Below are 20,619 nucleotides of genomic sequence, written 5' to 3' on the forward strand. Positions count from 1 at the left end.
CGAATGTCTTTTAAGTTTTTTTTTATATCAGACTAGGCTCTTGCAAAGAAAGACATTGTAAATCAGAATGCTGCTAAGAGTTCCTGGAGCCTGAGGAGGCCAGATTCCATCGCTACTCCTGGTTTCTGACTGAACTCATCCCTTGCTGGGTCTCTCCATCAAATATTTGGTACTTCAGTAAATTAACTCGATAATTCAGTGGAGGAAAGTGGCACACTCCTTTTCAAGACGCAGCTAGTTTTCTGGAGTGGTGTGAGGCATGGCTCGGCGGGTAGTTCTCTCACCTCTGAGGCAAAAGTTTATGAGTTCAAGTCCCACTCCAGAGAGCTGAGCACATAATCCAGGCTGACACTCCCAGTGCAGTACCGAGTGCCGTCTTTCGGATGAGACGTTAAACTGAGGCCCTGTTCGCCCTCTCGGGTGGACGTATCAGATCCCATGGCACTAATGGAAGAAGAGTAGGGGAGTTCTCCCCGGTGTCTTGGCCAACATTTATCCCTCAACCAATGCCTAAAAGAGATTATCCGATCGTTTTATTTTCATTGCTGTCTGTGGGATCTTGCTGTGCGCAAAATTGGCTGCTGTGCTTCCTACATTGCAAAAACTGACAACACTTCAAAAGTACTTCATTGGCTGTAAAGCGCTTTGGGACGTCCTGAGGTCGGGAAAGGCTCTATATAAATGCAAGGCCTTCTTTCAATGACAACAATGAAATCTATCAGGATCGGAATTATACTCTTAAAAGGAGTGGACGTAAAGAATTTGTGTTTATACATCATGCTGTCCTGATGTCCTGAAATAATTAACATACATTACTTTTGAAGTGCGATCAGTGGGGGAACGCAGCAGACATTTCGCACAATGCACAGTCGCACAAATAACAATGAGATAAACCGAGGAGTTAATCTGTTCTTGACGGGGTCGCTTGAGGGAATTTTGGCCAGGATATGGGGGAGAACTCCTTGCTAATTTTAACGTCCACCTGAACAGGTGGGACATCATCTCAGCTTAATGTCTGACCTAAAAGCTGGAACCCTTGAGAGTGCCCACTCCCTCAGTATTGCACTGTCAGCAAGGTTTTTGATCTTGAAATTTAGAGCCAGGCCATTTCGGAGTGAAATCAGAAAACACTCCTTCACATGAAGGGTCGTGGAAATGTGGAACTCTCTGCCCCAAAAAGGCAGTGGATGCTGGGGGTCAGTTGAAATTTTCAAGACTGAGGTGGATAGATTTTTGTTGGGTGAGGGTATCGAGGGATACGGAGCAAAGGCGGGTCAATGGAGTTGAGGTGCAGATCAGCCATGATCTAATTGAATGGCAGAACAGGCTCGAGGGGCTGAACGGCCTCCTCCTATTTCTATCTTTCAGCCTAGATTATGGCCCTGAATTTCCTCAGACCTTCTGCCCCTGTGCTGCCCTCATCTGGACAGATGTGCGGCGGAATCCCCGTTTACACATGTGAAGTGACGGCAACACAGTGGCAGAAAGGAGGAAATTCAGGACCTTGAGTGGGTCTTGAGCACCATCTGATTCATAGGCAAGAATGCTGCCAAATGAGCTGAGATGACACTTAATTCCTGTAGCACAGAAAGTATTTCTTAAATTTGGAAATGGGTCTATATTTAGAAGTTGGTTGTGGGGCAGAAGAAAAGGCTGAGGACAGGTGGCATTTCTCCTCTTCCCACCCCAACCCCCTCTCCTTACTTTCTTTGCCTCTTCCTCACCTCTCTCCTAGATGACCAAGCAAGGCCACGTCCTAAAGTAAGGTAAATCCCAGTCCAGATAATAATATGGTAGATTGTCAGGGGACAATGGGGGGAAAAAAAGATATTGCAGGGCTATGGGGAAAGGGCAGGGGAGCGGGACTAATTGGATAGCACTTCCAAAGAGCCGGCACAGGCACAATGGGCCGAATGGCCTATTTCTGTACTGTATGATTCTATGAAAAGAAGGCAGGATAGTAGCACCAGAGCTCATCCATGTAAACTAGTGAGGATTTAAATCAGATACCAGAAAGAAGTTCTCCAGAGGGGGAGAAACAGCTGGATTTCTTTGCCCAATGAGGGCATGGGGGCACAGGGGCAACCAAAAACGCAGTTGGAATCTATTCGATGGAGTGGGAAGTTGAGCATTGATGGGAGAGGTAATGTACTAGAGAGATGGGCTTCATTGGGCCTCTCACACCCTTTGGCTTTTCTTATGTTCTTATATAATGGAAAATAATGAGTGAAAAATGATGACTTACATTGAGAGTTTGAAAGGCTAGGAGCTTTTTTTTGGCATGAACTAAGGCCAAATACTGATGCAGCCCCAAGTGCACCTTATAATCGATTTCCTGTTGCCATATGAGAATCTCTGAACCTCACGGAGGAACAAAAAAAAGAGAAGGAAACTCTTTTGAAAACAATATTTCTCCACAATTATTTAAACCTTCTCAAACAATGTGGTTGGAAGGAAGGTACAAGATAAGTGTCCAACATGAATACAGCATCAGCTCGTCACTGAAGAAGGAAAGGGGAAGTTAAAACACCGCAGAGGGGGGTTAGAATGTTTATCTGCAAGTGAGCAGAGACTAAAACATCATTTAAAGGGAATTGGATACGTTTTTCAAAAGGGGGAACATAGAAGGTTGTAGGGAAATGGGATTTGCAGTAGATAGCTCCAGTTGACGAGTTAGCAGCGGCGTGGGCATGATGGGACCATGTTTCCTGATCTGAGTCATTTAATATTTTCCACACTACATCAAAATCCACCCCCGCTTTTACTGACTTCTCTCTAGGATGTAGAGACCTTCTCAGACAGAGGGTTAAGCTCTGTTGGCTGAGAGAGTGGGCACTGGTGGATGGTGGAAGCTCACACTCCGAGCATCTCAGTCGCTGTGGATTAATAGTTGGCATCCCTGTCTTTCTACATAAGTGGTCAAAATGAAGGTTCCAGCACATTCCGTATTGGAGTAGAAGCAGTGGCTGGGAGCCCATTTGTTGAGTGCCTCCTCTTCACCTGTGCCCTCTGGTAGACTTTGATGTTCCACATGCCTCTGGGCCTCATATTCACAACCTGCTCAGCGATGTTGACATTGTTCTGTGCTGCTCCCTCTCCCTATAGGAGCTCTGCAGGAGAAAATGGCAAGAAAACACCATTAAGAGGCAGCTTCCGTACAGCACGAGAAGGTGCCCCCATTGAAATGGAACTACTGGTCCTGCTGTTAGTCCCTAACCCCCCCATCCACCCCTCCTCCTGTGGGAAAGTGCGTGGCCTCCAATTGGCAACTGCCCATAAGAACATAAGAACATAAGAAATAGGAGCAGGAGTAGGCCAATCGGCCCCTCGAGCCTGCTCCACCATTCAATAAGATCATGGCTGACCTGATCCTAACCTCAAATCTAAATTCATGTCCAATTTCCTGCCCGCTCCCCGTAACCCCTAACTCCCTTTACTTCTAGGAAACTGTCTATTTCTGTTTTAAATTTATTTAATGATGTCGCTTCCACAGCTTCCTGGGGCAGCAAATTCCACAGACCCACTACCCTCTGAGTGAAGAAGTTTTTCCTCATCTCAGTTTTGAAAGAGCAGCCCCTTATTCTAAGATTATGCCCCCTAGTTCTAGTTTCACCCATCCTTGGGAACATCCTTACCGCATCCACCCGATCAAGCCCCTTCACAATCTTATATGTTTCAATCAGATCGCCTCTCATTCTTCTGAACTCCAATGAGTAGAGTCCCAATCTACTCAACCTCTCCTCACATGTCCACCCCCTCATCCCCGGGATTAACCGAGCGAACCTTCTTTGTACTGCCTCGAGAGCAAGTATGTCTTTTCTTAAGTATGGAGACCAATATGCAGTATTCCAGGTGCGGTCTCACCAATATCTTATATAACTGCAGCAATACCTCCCTGTTTTTATATTCTATCCCCCTAGCAATAAAAGCCAACATTCCGTTGGCCTTCTTGATCACCTGCTGCACCTGCAAACTAACTTTTTGATTTTCTTGCCCAATGTGGAATGACTGAAACCAACAGCTCACCATGTGGGGAATGGCGGATGGACACCCATGTCACATCGGTCTGTGGTGGAGTATTGCTGAAAATGGCTGTCAAGCAAGATATAGGTTGGGACTGAGGCCCTGGATGGAAAGTTAGAGGAGCAAAGAGATTTGAAAACTATATCCCAGCATAAAACACACTGGAACATTTGTTGCAGTCATGTTTGCAGTAATGCATGGCTGAATTTAAGCTCATTGTTCTGAATGTCTGGCCAGAGAATATTCATTCCTCAAAGGATGGGGAAAATAATAATAAAAAGATAAATTCCAAATTCCTTGCTGCTAACGCATTCTAATAAGCTCACAGACCTTAAAATTGTCCTCGATTATCCAACTTCGCTTTGTTCCTGACCGCTTAGGAATTACGGAAATTCTGCCCGCCAGTATATGGACGCTTGATAGGTTTGAAATTGCTCTCTATTTAACAGGAAGTGTGACCCATTGAAAAGAAGCGGAGGGAGGAATACCATACGAATGAGTTTGGGACTGTTAGCTCACAACGTAGTTTCATAGCCGTCGTGCTTAAGTGTTAAAGGACTTTTTAAAAATTCTGGATGTGGGCTTCGCTGGCAAGGCCGGCATTTATTGCCCATCCATAGTCGTCCTGAGAAGGTGGTGGTGGGCCTTCTTCTTGGTCCTTACGGTGGTGATGCTCCTCACCCAAAGGTTTTGGCGCAGCATCGATGAAGGAACGGCGGCGATATGTGCCCAAGTCAAGATGGCGTGTGACTTGGAGGGGAACTTGGAGGTGATGGTGTTCCCATCGAGCTGTGGATGAAACCATCATTCCTTCGTTTCTGAGTCTGAATCCTGGGTTTGAACGAAAGTCCTCTTTCTCTCCCAAGTGAAATGAGTTTGGAGAGCTTAAACCTATCGGACAAAATTGCCCCCCCTCCCATTCAACACAAGTTAACAATTCAGGCAAAGCATAATCAAGTCCTAAAAGAGCGAAATGTCATAAGATAGCAATAGTATTAATCAGTGTCTTCAGCAGTCTAGGCCATAAGATCTGGAATCCCTTCCCTAAACCTCCCCGCCTCTCTCTCCTCCTTTAAGGCCCTCCTTAAAACCTACCTCTTTGACCAAGCTTTCGGTCACCTGTCCTAATGTCTCCTTCTTTGGCTCGGTATCAATTTTTGTCTAATTACGCTCCTGTGAAGCACCTTGGGACGTTTTGCTACGTTTTAAAGGCGATATATAAATGCAAGTTGTTGTTGTTGTCATACACTGAATGCAATGCTATCCAGAGCTCTCCAAGCCTGCCTGCCTTCTTTTGGCTTTTCCTCTGCCCTGTAACATTTTCTATAACAGGAAGCATATTCCCGGGCTTCTGCCGAGGTTGTTCTTGAAATGGGCTCCGGTTGGCATCTGAAACTGGCACTAGGTAACGTGTCTCTGATTATTCCCTCCCTCAGCTTGAACTCTTCTACTAATGGCACAGATAGCATCAGGAGCTCACTTTGTGTACAATTGCAGGTCTTACCCCAGGCCTCATCGCTCCCAACCATTTGGGCTGTGGTCAACCTTAGACAGAAAAAAATATTTAATCATGTCCTCCAACTTAGAACAAGAAGCATATGCTACTCCCTGCCATTTCGCTATGTGACCCAACCAAGTTAGCTGCCTTTTCTTTTAATGCTATATGACTCTCGTTGCTCCACGTAACGTGTACAAAGCAGATGTTGGAGAATGAAACTATTTCCTTTTGTTCCTACCCCTCCCCTCCCCTCCCGTCCTCTCCTCTCCCCAACCCGTTGGGATAGAGTTTCACAGGTTGCAGATACCTTGGTTGGACTGATACCTTGTCCAAGAGGCATTATTCGTTGGTGAGCCTCAACGCTGGGCATCAGCAAGCTATGCAACCGTGGAAGACATCTCAGTCGAGTCCCATCCTATCCTCATCCAGTGGCCCCGCTTAGGCGTGCACCCAGCAGAGGTTTGGAGGATAGGTATCAGGAGAGGGAACTTTGACCAAATTCCCCTTTCCGAATCCAACCTGGGCCAACTACAGCCCTCCTACTGGCCGAGATGAGCTAACTCAGCACAGAATGGGGATTGAAGCTGGAACTTTCCTGGTTCCAAATGGCTCAGAAACAATGACTTTGCCATTGAGCTATCAGAGGAGCCTTAGAATAAGTCATTTTTTATACCAGTTCTGAAGAGTCACTAAGGGTTTGCATCGAACGTTGGCAACTCTGCACAGCGTGGAACCGTAAAAGAAAAGAAAGACTCGCATTTATATAGCGCCTTTCACAACCTCAGGACGTCCCAAAGTGCTTTACAGCCAATGAAGTACTTTTGAAGGATTGTCACTGTTGTAATGTAGGAAACGCGGCAGCCAATTTGCGCACAGCAAGATCCCACAAACAGCAATGTGACCAGATAATCTATTTTAGTGATGTTGGTTGGCGGATAAATGTTGGGCAGGACACCAGGGAGAACGCCCCTGCTCTTCTTCAAAATAGTGCCATGGGATCTTTTACATCCATCTGGGAGGGCAGTCAGGGTCCTCGGTTTAACGTCCCATCCAAAAGATGGCACCTCCAACACTGCAGCACTCCCTCAGTACTGCACTTGGAGTGTCAGCCTAGATTTTGTGCTCAGGTCTCTGGAGTGGGTCTATAAACCCACGACCTTCTGACATCAGAAGCAAGAGAGGCTACCCACTGAGCCACGGCTGACACATGTAGGGTTGCTACCAGCGCTGCTACTTTCGCAGGCCGGACATACTTCATGTCGCTGATGCATGGTTCTGCTGCCCATTCCCAATACCAGTATTCATTCATGTTAATACCAGGGATTGCTCCATGGATGTTTGAGGGTTTTGATGTACAAGTTAATACTTTGTTTTTCCATAAAAGGTGGTTTATTGGATGTATTCCAGGAGGTAAATTCCAATGGCTTGTTATTTCCACTGCTCCATAAACCGCACGCAGGGATTAAATGTCACTTTTTCCAGTAGTAGCACATTTTTGGAGATTCTAGCAATCACCGGCAGATTCGAGCTGGTGATTCTATTTCCAGTACAGGTTATTTTTACATTATTTTCTCCTCGTAGCGCTGTCACCTTGCTCGAGCTGTATCCTGGAGAGATAGAGAGTGAGGCGGAAACAGAGGAAGGAAAGAATGAGAGCTGGAAAGGGATAGACAAGGATGGCAGTAGAGCGAGCGAGCGAGGGAAAGAGGGCGAAGCAGACAAGGGCAGAGCAAGAGAGATAGACAAAGGGGACAGGAGTGAAGAAATAAGTGAAGAATATAGAAAAAAGATGGAACAGGCTGTTTGGTCTAGTAAGCCCATTCCTTCCAGAGACAATGTACAACCCGCTTTATCGTGGAGTCTACCCAACCCATTTAATCTCCAAAGAGATGGTTCTGCAAAGTTTCTCCCTGCCACCCCCCACTCCCCCACCCCACCTCCAAAGCTACGTCAAATAAAACTCCAAAATGCCCATTCTTATTTATCTCTGACTGGGTGCTTTGCTTGTCAAGATATCTCTGCAGTCCCAGGTCTTTCATTATCTGGGAGAAGCAAATAGAAAGATAGAGGGATAAAAGCAAAATGAGAGAGATGAACGGAGACAACGGTTGAGAAAGAGGGAGATGCAGCTATAGTTGAATCTACAAACCTTCACTCAGATGCTGAGATTTGGGCTGATCTAATTGAGTTGATTGAAATAGTTGATAGGGGAGATAGAGAGAAACTATTTCCTCTGGTGGGGGGAGTCCAGAACTTAAAATTAGAGCTAGGCCGTTCAGGGGTGATGTCACACGAAGGGGAGTGGAAATCTGGAACTCTCTCCCCCCCAAAAAAGCTGTAGAGGCTGGGGGTCAATTAAAATTTTCAAAACTGAGATTGATAAGATTTTTGTTAGGCAAGGGTATTAAAGGTTATGGAACCAAGGCGCGTAGATGGTGTTAAGATACAGATCAGCCATGATGTATTTGAATGGCGGCACTGGCTCGAGGGGCTGAATGGCCTCCTCCTGTTCTTATGCTCCTAGATGAAGTTTGAACATCGAGATGCTCTAAGGTGGGTTTGTAAACTTTCTTGCCAAACTTTTGCTCATGGTAGAGTTAGCCAAACAAAGCCCATTATTACCAACCAGGATGCTGTGAGTTCCAGTCCCTGGTGTCCGCTGTTCATACTTGCCTGTCTGAGTTGCATTTGGTCTCCTGGACGACTGGGCCTAAGTGTTGTGCGTCGGTGATAAAGGGGTGGGCTTGAATCTGAAAAGGGGGGGGGGTTCAAATTTGATGTGTCAATCATTTGTTCCCAGGAATGACATCACCCACTTCTTTAAAGAAGTCAACGAAGCACGAGTTTGGCAGTGGGACACCCTCCCAAACCGTCTCCTCGCGAATGGCGTTCACACACCACCCACTGCCCGTGATAGCAGGAACCAGACCAGGTGAGGACAATCCCCGCTCATGGGTAGGTATAGCGAATATCCTCGACTGGAACAACCAGCCTCCTTTTGCTTTATTTGTTCTTAAGCACACGTTGCTGGCACACTGTGCCACAGACCCTGCCATGTGGTTTCCCAACGCACTGAGTCTCGATCCAGATCTTGAGCCTGGGAGGAGAGAGAGGTGCCTGGCAGAGTGGCATCACTTTACCACAAGAAGGGCAAATTGGACATTGGTAGATAACTTGCTTGCACTGGGGCACCACCTGGCATCCAATTACTGAAAGGCACTGGGATAGGAGCAGGGTTGCTCACCATTTCAGGTTGCAGGGTGGTGCAATGGGCCAGGGAGAGCCTGACGAACTGAAGAAAGGGATAATGTTTAAATGTGGAAATAACTTTTATAAAAAGGCACTCATTACACAGCGGAGTGCTGCCCTGGTGAGCTGTAAAATGCAGGTTTGTTCTGAGCTCCTGATCTCACTTGCACTGCTGCGGTGCAGATCGTGCATCGCCCGACAAGGTGAGAAAGAAAACAGGAGGGAGAGTTGTTAGTGCCTCCTGGAGCCTGGCACAGAGTGGAGGACTGGAAAAATCTCATCGATCCACCCATCCTCTCAGTTGCCTTGGCGACACCAGCTGAGCCACACAGAGAGGAAATAAAAGGATTTTATCCCCTTGCAAAATTACCAAGGGCGACGTTAGAACCATTCAATTGCACGGGGGCTCTGAGCACATCCAGTGAGAGGACACCTGTGCAATGGTAATAGCCAATTCCTGATCATTTTGTCAACTATTTTTACATTACTTATTGCAAACAGGCCTTTTCACGATCGTGCACGTGTAGATTTGACACCAGATTAAGTCGGTCGTTATTTAGTATCAACGTCTAGAAAAAGGTAGGGGCCCCCAAACCAAACCTTTGCACAGGAGACCCTTGCAAGGCAAACACCGCTCATGAAAATGACAGCCCCGCCACTTGCCGCTTACCTTTATTAAAGAGGCACCATCTTAAAAAAAAGGATTGGCAAACCATGTTTTATCCTTTGTTTCCAAATCAGTCAATAGCATGAACCGCATTGGAATGTCTCATTGCACTATTTGCAAGTGAAGTCATCGTGACAAAGTTCAGTCAGCCCTTTTCTTTCCTCAAGCAAAAGGGCTGTCCAACATTCGTTCGTGAAGCTCACTGCCCTTTAAGATTGACACGATAGCTTGTTGGTGGACACATGGAAGGGTCTGGACTCTTTTCAGCAGCTCGCCACAGCAACTCCTTATAAGGGGTATCGTAGGACCCAGCACAAATGCACAGTGACCAGTTATATGATGGCAGAGTCAACATGCAACCCCAAGAAACAGAAGATTTGCCTAGTGGGACATCATGACGAATACCCACAGGAATATATCTACATATTATGTTAAACCACCACGGTCTGGTTATTTTGCCACGTAGCGAAACAGTTTAAGCGTCTGATGAGCAAATTATGATGTCCTCAGAGTCTCTTTATTTATATCGCAGCCTTAGGACAGGCCCCACAATTATCCTTTCTTCCATGTATCTTCAAGCATTTTTATTTTTCCTTTGGTAACGTATGAGTAAGGCAGGCAGGAAAAGACCGGCTGGTCCATCAAGCCTGACCCACACTCATGATGGCTGGTCATCACGATTAGATACTTCCTACATCTCCCCTGCCACCACCCCCCCCCCATCCGCCCCTCAGCCGTGTAATCATCTGCGAGAGGCAAAGAACCAGAGAAAACCCCGGGGCCAATAAGGGGAAAAAATACTCTGGAACCTCCTCTCCGACCCCCTCAGACGATTGAAGTTGTGTTTTGTGCTAGTCAAGGCGAATGAGACGCCTTCCCACTTTATCAATACATGTGTGACGAGGTGTTACGCAGGGCTGATGCTGAGAAAAGATCTCCCTATGCCACCTCAATAAGATGAGCTCAATCCCAGAAGAGCATCCTTTGCTAGACCAATGTGACACTAGCATTCCCCATGCTAGCTCCTTTGAATTCGTTTGACAATTTGAGCTGAATGATTGGGCAGTTTGGTACCATGGGTTTGCACCCCTTTGAGAGAAAGAGAGAAAGAGTCTTCCCATCAGCCTTTGCTGAGGTCAAACCCAGAGTTGAAGGGGCAGAGGTGCAATCAGTTCTCTTTTATTTTACATACCTCATCAGCTCTCCTGTGTATTTGTTTCCGGTATAATTCCTGAGGTTCTGACTGCCTTGCCTTTGTTTCTTTCAAAAAAAAACAGGAAGTCCTCGAGCACCAGCTTCTGCTATCCATTTCCCATCGTCCTCTATTATCCAGCAGCCAAGTCCCTACTTTACCCACCCGACCATTCGCTACCACCATCACACCAGCCAAGACCCCCTGAAAGAGTTTGTCCAGCTGATCTGCTCCGACAGCTCCAGTCAGGCCACAGGACAGGTGGGGTACCTAAACGTAAGGCTCCAGCTTTTACTCTGCTGCTTCTACATCTGTTGTCATTGGAAAATGCTTCTAGAAGTTAGTGATTGAGCTCTCAAATGTGAATGTTTTTTTCCTTCCTGCACCAATTAAAGAGTGAGTTTCCCTCAGACCAGGAGTTAGACGCTTGTGTGTTCAAATTTATTTTCTGTCTGCCCCCCCCCAGTGGCTCAGTGGGTATATGCACCATCCAGTGTGGTACTAAGCCTTACAGACGAGGGAATTCCCTGGTTTGATACCTTGTTTGGGTTGAGCCAGCTGTGGCCTTTGCTACAATTGACGATGGGCATCTCTGGGTGGCTTTGGCACCAAGTTGCCATCCTGATATCCGGTTGCCATCCAGTGACCCCAGCTGGAAGATGAGTGTGAGTGGACATCAGGTGAGCATAGAATTGGGTTCTGCTGCGATACCCTCCCCACCCCCACAATAGAATTAGTCTGTCAACACTCACTCTCTCGGTCCACATGTGACGAGTAGACATTTGGGTGAGGTGCAGAGGTCCTCATGTAGCAGGGCAATGTGAGTCGGGGTCTTCATGATGAAAGGAAACAAAACGGGAGTCAACTCTCTCCCCTTCATTGGGTTGCCCGTCCTGCTCTGCCTCCTGCATCATCCCAAACAGCCAAGAGAACGTGCAGGGCACCTGATGCCCGGCCATGACTCGTGTGGTTCTACAACTGGCTACAAGGCAGGACACAGGGGTGGTCCATTAATGAACCCCCTCTAGCCCCTCCCCCATCAGACGATTTTTCTCAAAGAGCCACCATAAGGAGAGATTTCATCTGTACTCCCTGTGTGTGGTGAACCAGTAAGGCTTTTATTCATAAACATGTTTATGGTTTTGTTACGCATAGCGCAGAGAGGAAATCCTTCACCTTATGTGGGGAACATCAGACACTCAACCAGTATGGGTGTCGACCAAAGTGTCACATGACAGGCCTGATCACTAAAGCCTGGGTTAAAATAAAGCCAAGCAGAAAATCCAGGCTGAAGAGTCAGGGCTAACCTCAATCCCTGTTTGTTTAAAAATATCTGTTTTTTGTTTAAATTGCGAATTTTGACGACATAATTGGGTTTTGGACTGGGAGAAGTTACTGAACTTGACCCTGCCAGAGAGATACCTGTCGGTGAAAGTCCTCTGGCCAATAGTTCCAGCAAGGAAGCCGGTGTGAGTACAAAATAGGAAGTCCCTTCACTAGACTTGACGACAGGAAGGACTTATTCCCGCACTCACTGGGTCAGGTCACTTCCACGATTGCGTCATTAAGTTGACACGTTTATTCAGCTTCAGGCACCCCAGACGTGTTTTTGAATTCAAAAGTAAATTCCCTCTGTCGTTATCCCAATCCACGGGCGTCCCCAGAGCTAGGTTCGCTGCAGGCGAATTGGCCGGCAAGAGACTAGGCGACAAGCCCCCCCCTCAGTGATGGTTTGCAATGTCTGCTAGGAGCTGTGCGACACTAGTCTGGGGGGAGGGGGGGCTCCCTTTCTCCCTGATGATGAACTGCCTGACGTCTATGTGACCGTTGCCCAGCGCCCTGGCTGAGATAGGGAACTCAGTGAGGCTGGGTATCGAGCTTCTTCAGTCCCAATGCGTTGGCGCTGCTGTGCTTCCCTGATAAGCCGCCACTACACAAAAATCTACAAATCACTCTGCAGCAATGTAGGAGACGATCTACAGAGTCTATAGCTATTTTGTATCTTAATAGGGTTCTGATGGTGAGACTCACTCTTTAAATTAGTTTTATTTGCTTAAGTGCTTTGTGGAAAGATCAATGCGCAGTGCACTTTTAAGGCATCTCTGTTATGTTGCTGTTGCTGCCATTTTGTGAACAATATTAATTATTTCTTTACTTCCTGTTTGCAAGAAGCAAAATTTGTCAGTGACGTTCCGTTTGAATTTGCTGCCGTGACAATATTGTGACATTCTGGCCATTCCCGCCAATTTTCTCTCCTCTTCCCTTGAAACCGTTGACTCCTTGTTGGGACAGGGATGCCCATAAGTACCTTTGACCAAGTGTCCACTATTTGAGCCTGGGCAGCGAGATGACCCTAGCTCAATTGTTAATTTTAAATCTGAGATTGATAGATTTTTGTTAACCAAAGGTATTGAGGGATGTGGGGCGAAGGCGGGTGTATGGAGTCGGGTCACAGATCAGCCATGATCTCATTGAATGGCGGAACAGGCTCGAGGGGCTGAATGGCCTCCTCCTGTTCCTATGTTCCTATGAGTGTCAGCAGGCTATTTGATGGGAGGGAGTATCACAGCCAACTCCGATTCAATGTTCACCCCAGGGTCCATGCGGAATTCCAGCAGGGATCACTCGGCTGACTTTCCTACCATTTCCCTGACTGAGCTCAGGGGTTCAAACCTGGGGCCTTCCTGGTCTTAATGGCTCAGTTATGGGTTATTAACACATTTAAATAACATATGTAAATAGTAACATGAGTTCAACTCACACTATGGCAGTTTGAGAATTTAAATTCAGTTTAACAAAATCTGGTAGCTGTAAAAAAAAGTGACCAGGAAGCGATCGGATTGTTGTAAAATCACTAATGTCTTTTAGGGAAGGAAACATGGAAAGGAACATAGGAACAGGAGGAGGCCATTCAGCCCCTCGAGTATGTTCCTCCATTCAATTAGATCATGGCTGATCTGTATCTTATCTCCATTGAGCCAAATCCCTTGATACATTTACCGAACAAAAATCTATCGCTCTCAGTTTTACCAGAGTTAGGAACATAGGTTCAGCCTGTTCCACAATTCATTTAGATCATGGGTAATCTGTATCTTAACTCCACCTACCTGCCTTGGTTCCATAACGGTTAATACACTCGCCTAACAAAAGTCTATCAATCTCATTCTTGTCCAGTCTGGCCTACATGTGACTCCAGTCCCACAACAACATGGTTGATTCTTAACTGCCCCTCTGAAGTGGCCTAGCAAACCACTCAGTTGAAGAGGGCAACTAGGGATGGGCAATAAATGCCGGCCTGGCCAGTGACGCCTGCATTCTGAAAATAAAAAAAAGTCAAATTGTTGCAACTAACATTTCTATGGTGCTCCTCAGCTACAGCAAGTTGTCTCAAGGCCCCTTTACAGAGTGGGGGGGGGGATAAAGAAGTTGTTGGGGAGGAGGGAGAGAGGGGAAAAATGAAACGGAGTTGGGGAATGGGCTGTTGAAAGCAGGGATGAAGGTGGGGAGAGAGTTCCAAAGGACGGGAGGAATGGCTGTAAGGGTCATTTCTATCAGTAATTTAGTCAGCAATATTTCAATAAACTTCCAAATAATTCATTGTGAATGTGCTAGACCCATTATTAATACTATATCGCCTACCAAGGATAGCAGCCCCTGCTAAACACAGCAGCTATTTTTTCCAATGCGCTACACTTTGGCGAGAATTTTTTATAAACTTCAGATTAAAAATAGTTAATTATTGTTGGGCTTGCCCTGTAATTATCCATTCAGCGATTCAGCGAAACCAAGAATTAAGAGTTTAAAAAAATAACTAAGAGCAAACAGTTTCGTTTAGGAAACTCAGTTAGGAGGTGTCAGGTATTTTAACTGGAGCTGAGCGGGGTCCTAGAGCCTAGGTTTGCAAGGGTCTCACTCACTGCAGTGGCATCAGGACTTGGGAGTCTCAGTTGAAACAATGTCATTATGGTTGTGCTGTTGGCTCAGATAGTGACAGTGCGGTACTAAGCTATGCCGACCACTAAGGACCCAGGTTCAATTCTGTCGAGTTAGCTACTCTCACTTCGAGGAGCAATAAGGAATTTAGAATTGGCTTCAGCGGGAAGGGGAGAATCAAGCAGAGCTCCCACTCCTGATCGCTGGGAACTGTGGGTGTCAAACTCGGCCGTGATGCTTCGCATGGAGCGCAGAAGCAAGCCGTTCGGCCCGTCAAGTCCCGTGCTGTTGTTTTTCTCCACTTTAGCCGCTTGGTCTAATCCTAATCTCCTGCTTGCTTCCCCCCAACACCCTTTCATGTTCATGGCTGCTTAACCTGATAACATTTACGGTGGAGGCTGACACATGAAGAATGGCAGCTCGGGGCAAGGGTACAGGAGGGCCAAGACCCCCTCCTCTCATTACAACCCCCCCCACCCCCGAGTGACAGTACCCATGCACGAGTCAGCATCTTCGGGAGAGAACGAGAGAAAAATCAGACTAAGCAATGGACCCAAAAGGATCATAAGTCACTCCAGCTCAATTACACACTGATCACTAGTGACCGGTAGCAAATGATTTGGATTTTCTAGCTTTTCTGTACATCAGCTCTGGGCAAAGTGACAATGACTTCTGAGGAACAGAAGTCGGCACGATGCACAGACACCACGAATTATTCCATATATCGCAGAAAGTATCTCAATAAATCGTCAGGTGTTTTTGACTTTGCCGACACACAGGTAGACATTCCGAGGCAGTAATCAGTGAGCGGTTTACAGAATCCGTCAGGATTCTCAGTGAGAGCCCCACCTGCCACTGGAGCAGGAAATTCAGGGACTACAATTGCAAAAGACACAAAAACCGCTCGATACTCTCCAGAATCAGCATATTCGTCAAACACACCACTCCCGTAAATAGGGCCCAGGTGATTATACAATGGGACGGAACGATAAGGGATTAATTCATTGAGATTCTATACAATTGGGAGTTAATGGGAAAGGGTTTGACCCATTGGAATTCTATGCAGTGGGAGTTAATGGGAAAGGTTTGATTCATTGGAATTCTATGTAACATGTTAAATAGGAAGGGGTTTGGTCCATTGGAATTCCATACAATGGGAATGAATGGGAAGGGATTTGACCAATCAGAAATCCAAGCAATGTGAGTTGATGGGAAGGAGTTTGATTCTTAGGAATTCCATACATTGGGAGTGAAGTGGGAGGAGTTTGGTCCATTAGATTTCCATACATTGGGAGTGAATGGGAAGGAGTTTGGCGTACAAAAGAAAATTCTCCTCATCTCCCCCTCTGGTTCTTTCGCCAATTATCTCAAATCTGTGCCCTCTGGTTACCGACACTGCTATAGTGAGAACAGTTTCTCCACCAAATATTTACAATAGAGACAAAAAGGTACTCCATGTTAATTCAGAGGGCAGATGGTGATCACAGTCCATTGTCCCTCCTCTCCCTTGGTTTATGATGTTAATTGAACCTCTTGGTTGATTTTCAGCCCTGTTTCCAGGTATCTAACTGCATGGATTAAACTCTAGTTAGGACACACTTAAACAGGGAGTCTGGCCGTCAGCGCTGCTCTGAAAATAACGTAGGCCGTAACATCTCACCTGTTGACACATTTACCAAGAAGAGACAGTATACGGGTTAGCAAGCCTGAGTAAAATTCCCTTGGGCAAAATTTTAATGGACTCATTAACCTGTCCTTATCTGCAATAAAAAAACACCCAAAGGAATTCCATGCAAACATCAATCAACCCAAAGAAATTAAACCTAAGGTCGGTGTTCCCGTTTTTCACTCATATTGAATTTTCCAGAAAATTTATTGACAGGGGAATTTGACCCCTTCCTCGTCAAAGAATTGAAAACAATTAGGTTTTGTTTAAATCTGTAATACATTAAAAATCTTACGCTTGCATTCACTTCCTGTCAACTTTTTCCCAATGTAAATTCCGAAGTCCGCGATTATAATTATGCCCCGCCCCCTCCCCCGCCACTGGAGGACAGTGTCATTACAGCGTGACAAGTTTACATGGGAAATTTCCATTATAAATGTGGACATATGCATTTACAATGGAAAAATAAAAACAAGGACAGATGTTTGATTTGAAAATGGAGACCAAATTAACGTCTGCATGGCATGGTCCAATTATCCCCTGACCTTTAACCCCACTTGTCTTGACTCCCTGTTTGCAACAACAACAACTTGCATTTACATAGTGCCTTTATAGCAGTAAAACATCCCAAGGCGCTTCACAGGAGCGATTATCAAACAAAATTTGACACCGAGCCACATAAGGAGATATTAGGACGGAGGTGGGTTGGAGGAGAGAGAGGTAGAGAGGCAGAAAGGTTTAGAGAGGGAATTCCAGAGCTCAGGGCCTAGGCAGCTGAAGGCACGGCCGCCAATGGTGGAGTGATTAAAATTAACTGGCATGTGTATCTCAGCAGTGAGCATGTTGAAATGATTGGAGGAGTTACTGAGATGCGTAATTGTGAGGGAGTTGAATTAACACACGGTTGAAAGCAAATCATTGCTGAACTAGTCTAAGGTTGTGAATGTGCCCACTTTGATGTGAATCTAGCTTTGTCACATCATTGGCAGTGGCCGGAGTGCGTCACCAGAGGTCACCATTTGAATCACCCACCCTACTATAATACACACTGCCTGGTTTGTAAATGGCCCAGCCATATTCCAGTCTTTAGATTGTTGTGATGTATTTTTTCACGTTGCATCGATGAAAAATTGTGGTATAACTAGCGAGAGAAATCCCTGATCTGAAAACACCTCTAACTTTGTCATGTAGAATGAGGCCATCTTGAGGAGATGTCTCCACACTGCTTCAGCAACTCCCCAGGTGCAGTATAACCCCAACCACTGCCAAGTGGTTTTGAAAAGCTTCTAGGTGACTTATTGAAGTGCCCGGGAACTTATTAAGATTCCACTTGTGAACTTTTTTTTTGCGTTACAAAGAGCCGATTATCCCATCTGTGAATGTAAAAAAATGTAACTGGCATTTGGGCACCAATGGGCACGAGTTTAAGCTGGCATGCTTCGCCTGACCAGAGAGCAGTTCAGATTTGGCAGTATAACTAGGTGCTGCTGGTTTGTACCAATCTCAAAACAAAAGGTGGGCACAATTCTAAAAGGGGTACGGGAACAGAGAGATCTAGGGGTATATGTGCACAAATCGTTGAAGGTGGCAGGGCAGGTTGAGAAAGCAGTTAAAAAAGCATGCGGGGTCCTGGGCTTTACAAATAGAGGCATAGAGTACAAAAGTAAGGAAGTTATGATGAACCTTTATAAAATTCTGGTTCGACCACAACTGGAGTATTGTGTCCAGTTCTGGGCACCGCACTTTAGGAAAGATGTGAAGGCCTTACAGAGAGTGCAGAAGAGATTTACTAGAATGATTCCAGGGATGAGGGACTTTAGTTACGTGGATAGACTGGAGAAGCTGGGGTTGTTCTCCTTGGAACAGAGAAGGTTGCGAGGAGATTTGATAGAGGTGTTCAAAATTATGAAGGGAGTAGATAGAGAGAAACTGTTCCCATTGGCCGAAGGGTCAAGAACCAAAGGGCATAGATTTAAGGTGATTGGCAAAAGAACCAAAGGTGACATGAGGAAAAACTTTTTTACACAGCGAGTGGTTAGGATCTGGAATGCACTGCCCGAGGGGGTGGTGGAGGCAAATTCAATCATGGCCTTCAAAAGGGAACTGGATAAGTACTTGAAAGTAAAAAAATTGCAGGGCTACGGGGATAGGGCGGGGGAGTGGGACTAGCTGGATTGCTCGTGCATAGAGCCGGCGCGGACTCGATGGGCCGAATGGCCTCCTTCCGTGCTGTAACCTTTCGATGATTCTAAAAGCTGAGGTGCAACAGGGCCAAAAATCTGCGAGCTTAAGAACTGACCACACTACTAACACACTTTTACGCACACGAATGACTAAATTGGCACCAAAATATCCCACTGCCACTAACTGACTGCCAACTAGTTTTAATACTTTGATGCCTAAATGTGGAAATCTTGCAGAGTGATACCCACGGAGGGAATTATTTGTTGGTTAGTTACTGCAACCAAAAGTTTAGTTGAATTGAGCACAACCGGGCAATTGTATCAGTGAGTGACCAGTTCCTTCGTTCTGGTTATAATTATTCAAGGAAACAGCTGACATTTTGTGAAGCCTCACGTGGCAATAACATCGCATTGCGTTGTATCCCTCAGAGTTATTTCATGCTAAACCCAGGCTTTCACATCGATGCTTGACATCAGAAAATTTCCAAATGAGGCGCTATCTTAAGATCTGTTGGATATTTACCACATGCACCAAAATTTTAGCCAATACAAACCAGCCGATATAGACGCAAATAAAAAGAGGAAATTGCTGGAGATACTCAGCAAGTCAGGCAGCGTCTGTGGAGAAAGAAACAGAGTTAACGTTTCAGGTCGATGACCTTTCGTCAGAACTGGAAGATGTCAAAGAGTTAAAGTTTTTGAGCAAGTACAGAGCCAGGGAAAGGAGGGAGGGGAGAGGAGGAAAGAACAAGAGGGAAGGTCTGCGATAGGGTAGAGGGCACGAGTGATTAAATGACGATAGGGATGATGGTGCAAGGCAAGGAGGGTGGGAATGGGACAGGTTAAGAACCAAAAGATTGGTCAGGAGTAGCTGTAAATGGCAACAGCAGAACCATTACTGGCTGTCCGATAAAATGGGAGCAGTGGTTATTATCTGAAGTTATTGAAATCAGAAGGTTGTAAAGTGCCTAAATGAAAGATGAGGTGCTGTTCCTCGAGCTTCCATCGAGCTTTATTGGAACAGTGTAAGAGGCCGAGGTCAGAGAGGTCAGATTGGGAGTGGGATATTTGCTTTTGCTATAGACACAAACAGACAAATTCCACTTTTACATAGGAACATAGGAACAGGAGTAGGCCATTCAGCCCCTCGAGCCTGTTCCGCCATTCAATGAGATGATAGTTGAGATGTACCCTAACTCCATTTACCCGCCTTGGCTCCATATCTCTTAATACTCTTGGCTAGCAGCATCTTGCGTGGGGCCTCGATCTGGCAGAAGGGCCGCCCAAGTCTTTGCCTGATAAACATGGTGGATAATTGAGGAAAAAAACTCGATCGCCTTTTAGACCGTGTGACACTGCAAACAGTTAACGGAGTACCTCAAATTCCGTAAACACAATTTTTTTAATGGATTAAAATGTAAAAAATATTAAAAATAAATAACTCAACTGTGACAGGGATTTTTTTTTCCAGCCGGCCACAGGAAGTACTAGAAACATAAACTTCCTGTCAACCACAAGTCAGTCACACCAGGCAACAACGACGTTCATTTTCTTCTCCACAGAAGTTGGCTTTGTAACATATTCACTCTCCGATACAGAGCACATTTTGTGCCTAAAGCTCCCTTGTGTAATGCTCTGTTTAGCCCGCACAGCCATGTTGAGTCCTTCAATGTACAAGTTGTCTGTAGTTAGCTCTCCTCCACTGGCAAAATATTAACGAACATTACAAGAGGGTGTTAATGTGCGAAAACACTTGACATTCTTTTTTCACATCGCGCAGTGCTGTATTCTGAGTAAACGTTACCCTCATAATATTCACTTGGAATAACACACCGCCAGAGTGAATTCACATTGAGGACCTTGGATGTGTGTCAGTGAACTGCAACATTATAATGAGGAGTTCAGATGATTTCATAGACCAATGATGTGCGGAGGGGGTGGGGAGCATAGCAGGCTTTATGCTGGTTCAACCCAGAGATTGGATCTGCGTGAATTAACTGGCAATGGCCCTGAGTTTGTAGTGGAGAGTGAATTTAATTTTTTTTCTGGTTCTCTCATCTCCCCCCACCTCACCCCACCATCTCCCTCGATGGATTGGGCTCAGGGTGGGATGTTAATCAGACCCTGTTCCGGTATCTCGCCCAACTATTTAGCCTGTCGGCAGGTTTTGAAGTCTCAATGTGGGTGGGGAGGGGGAGGGGTGGGAGG

The 20,619-nt window shown here is 45.9% G+C and overlaps 1 protein-coding gene across 4 annotated transcripts in view; it reads left to right on the forward strand.

Annotated features, from left to right (window-relative positions):
• nfixb (nuclear factor I/Xb) overlaps positions 1-20,619 on the forward strand; it is a 355,165-nt gene that overhangs the window by 280,139 nt on the left and 54,407 nt on the right. For 3 of the 4 annotated variants that reach the window (XM_067973063.1, XM_067973066.1, XM_067973065.1), the window contains 2 exons: positions 8,322-8,453; positions 10,715-10,905. In XM_067973063.1, the coding sequence (XP_067829164.1) occupies positions 8,322-8,453; positions 10,715-10,905 (323 nt within the window). The remainder of the gene's footprint in view (positions 1-8,321; positions 8,454-10,714; positions 10,906-20,619) is intronic. The other variant, XM_067973064.1, reaches the window with a different exon arrangement.

This window comes from Heptranchias perlo, chromosome 37 (genome assembly GCF_035084215.1).
Source record: "Heptranchias perlo isolate sHepPer1 chromosome 37, sHepPer1.hap1, whole genome shotgun sequence".
In the NCBI taxonomy this organism is placed as follows: domain Eukaryota; kingdom Metazoa; phylum Chordata; class Chondrichthyes; order Hexanchiformes; family Hexanchidae; genus Heptranchias; species Heptranchias perlo.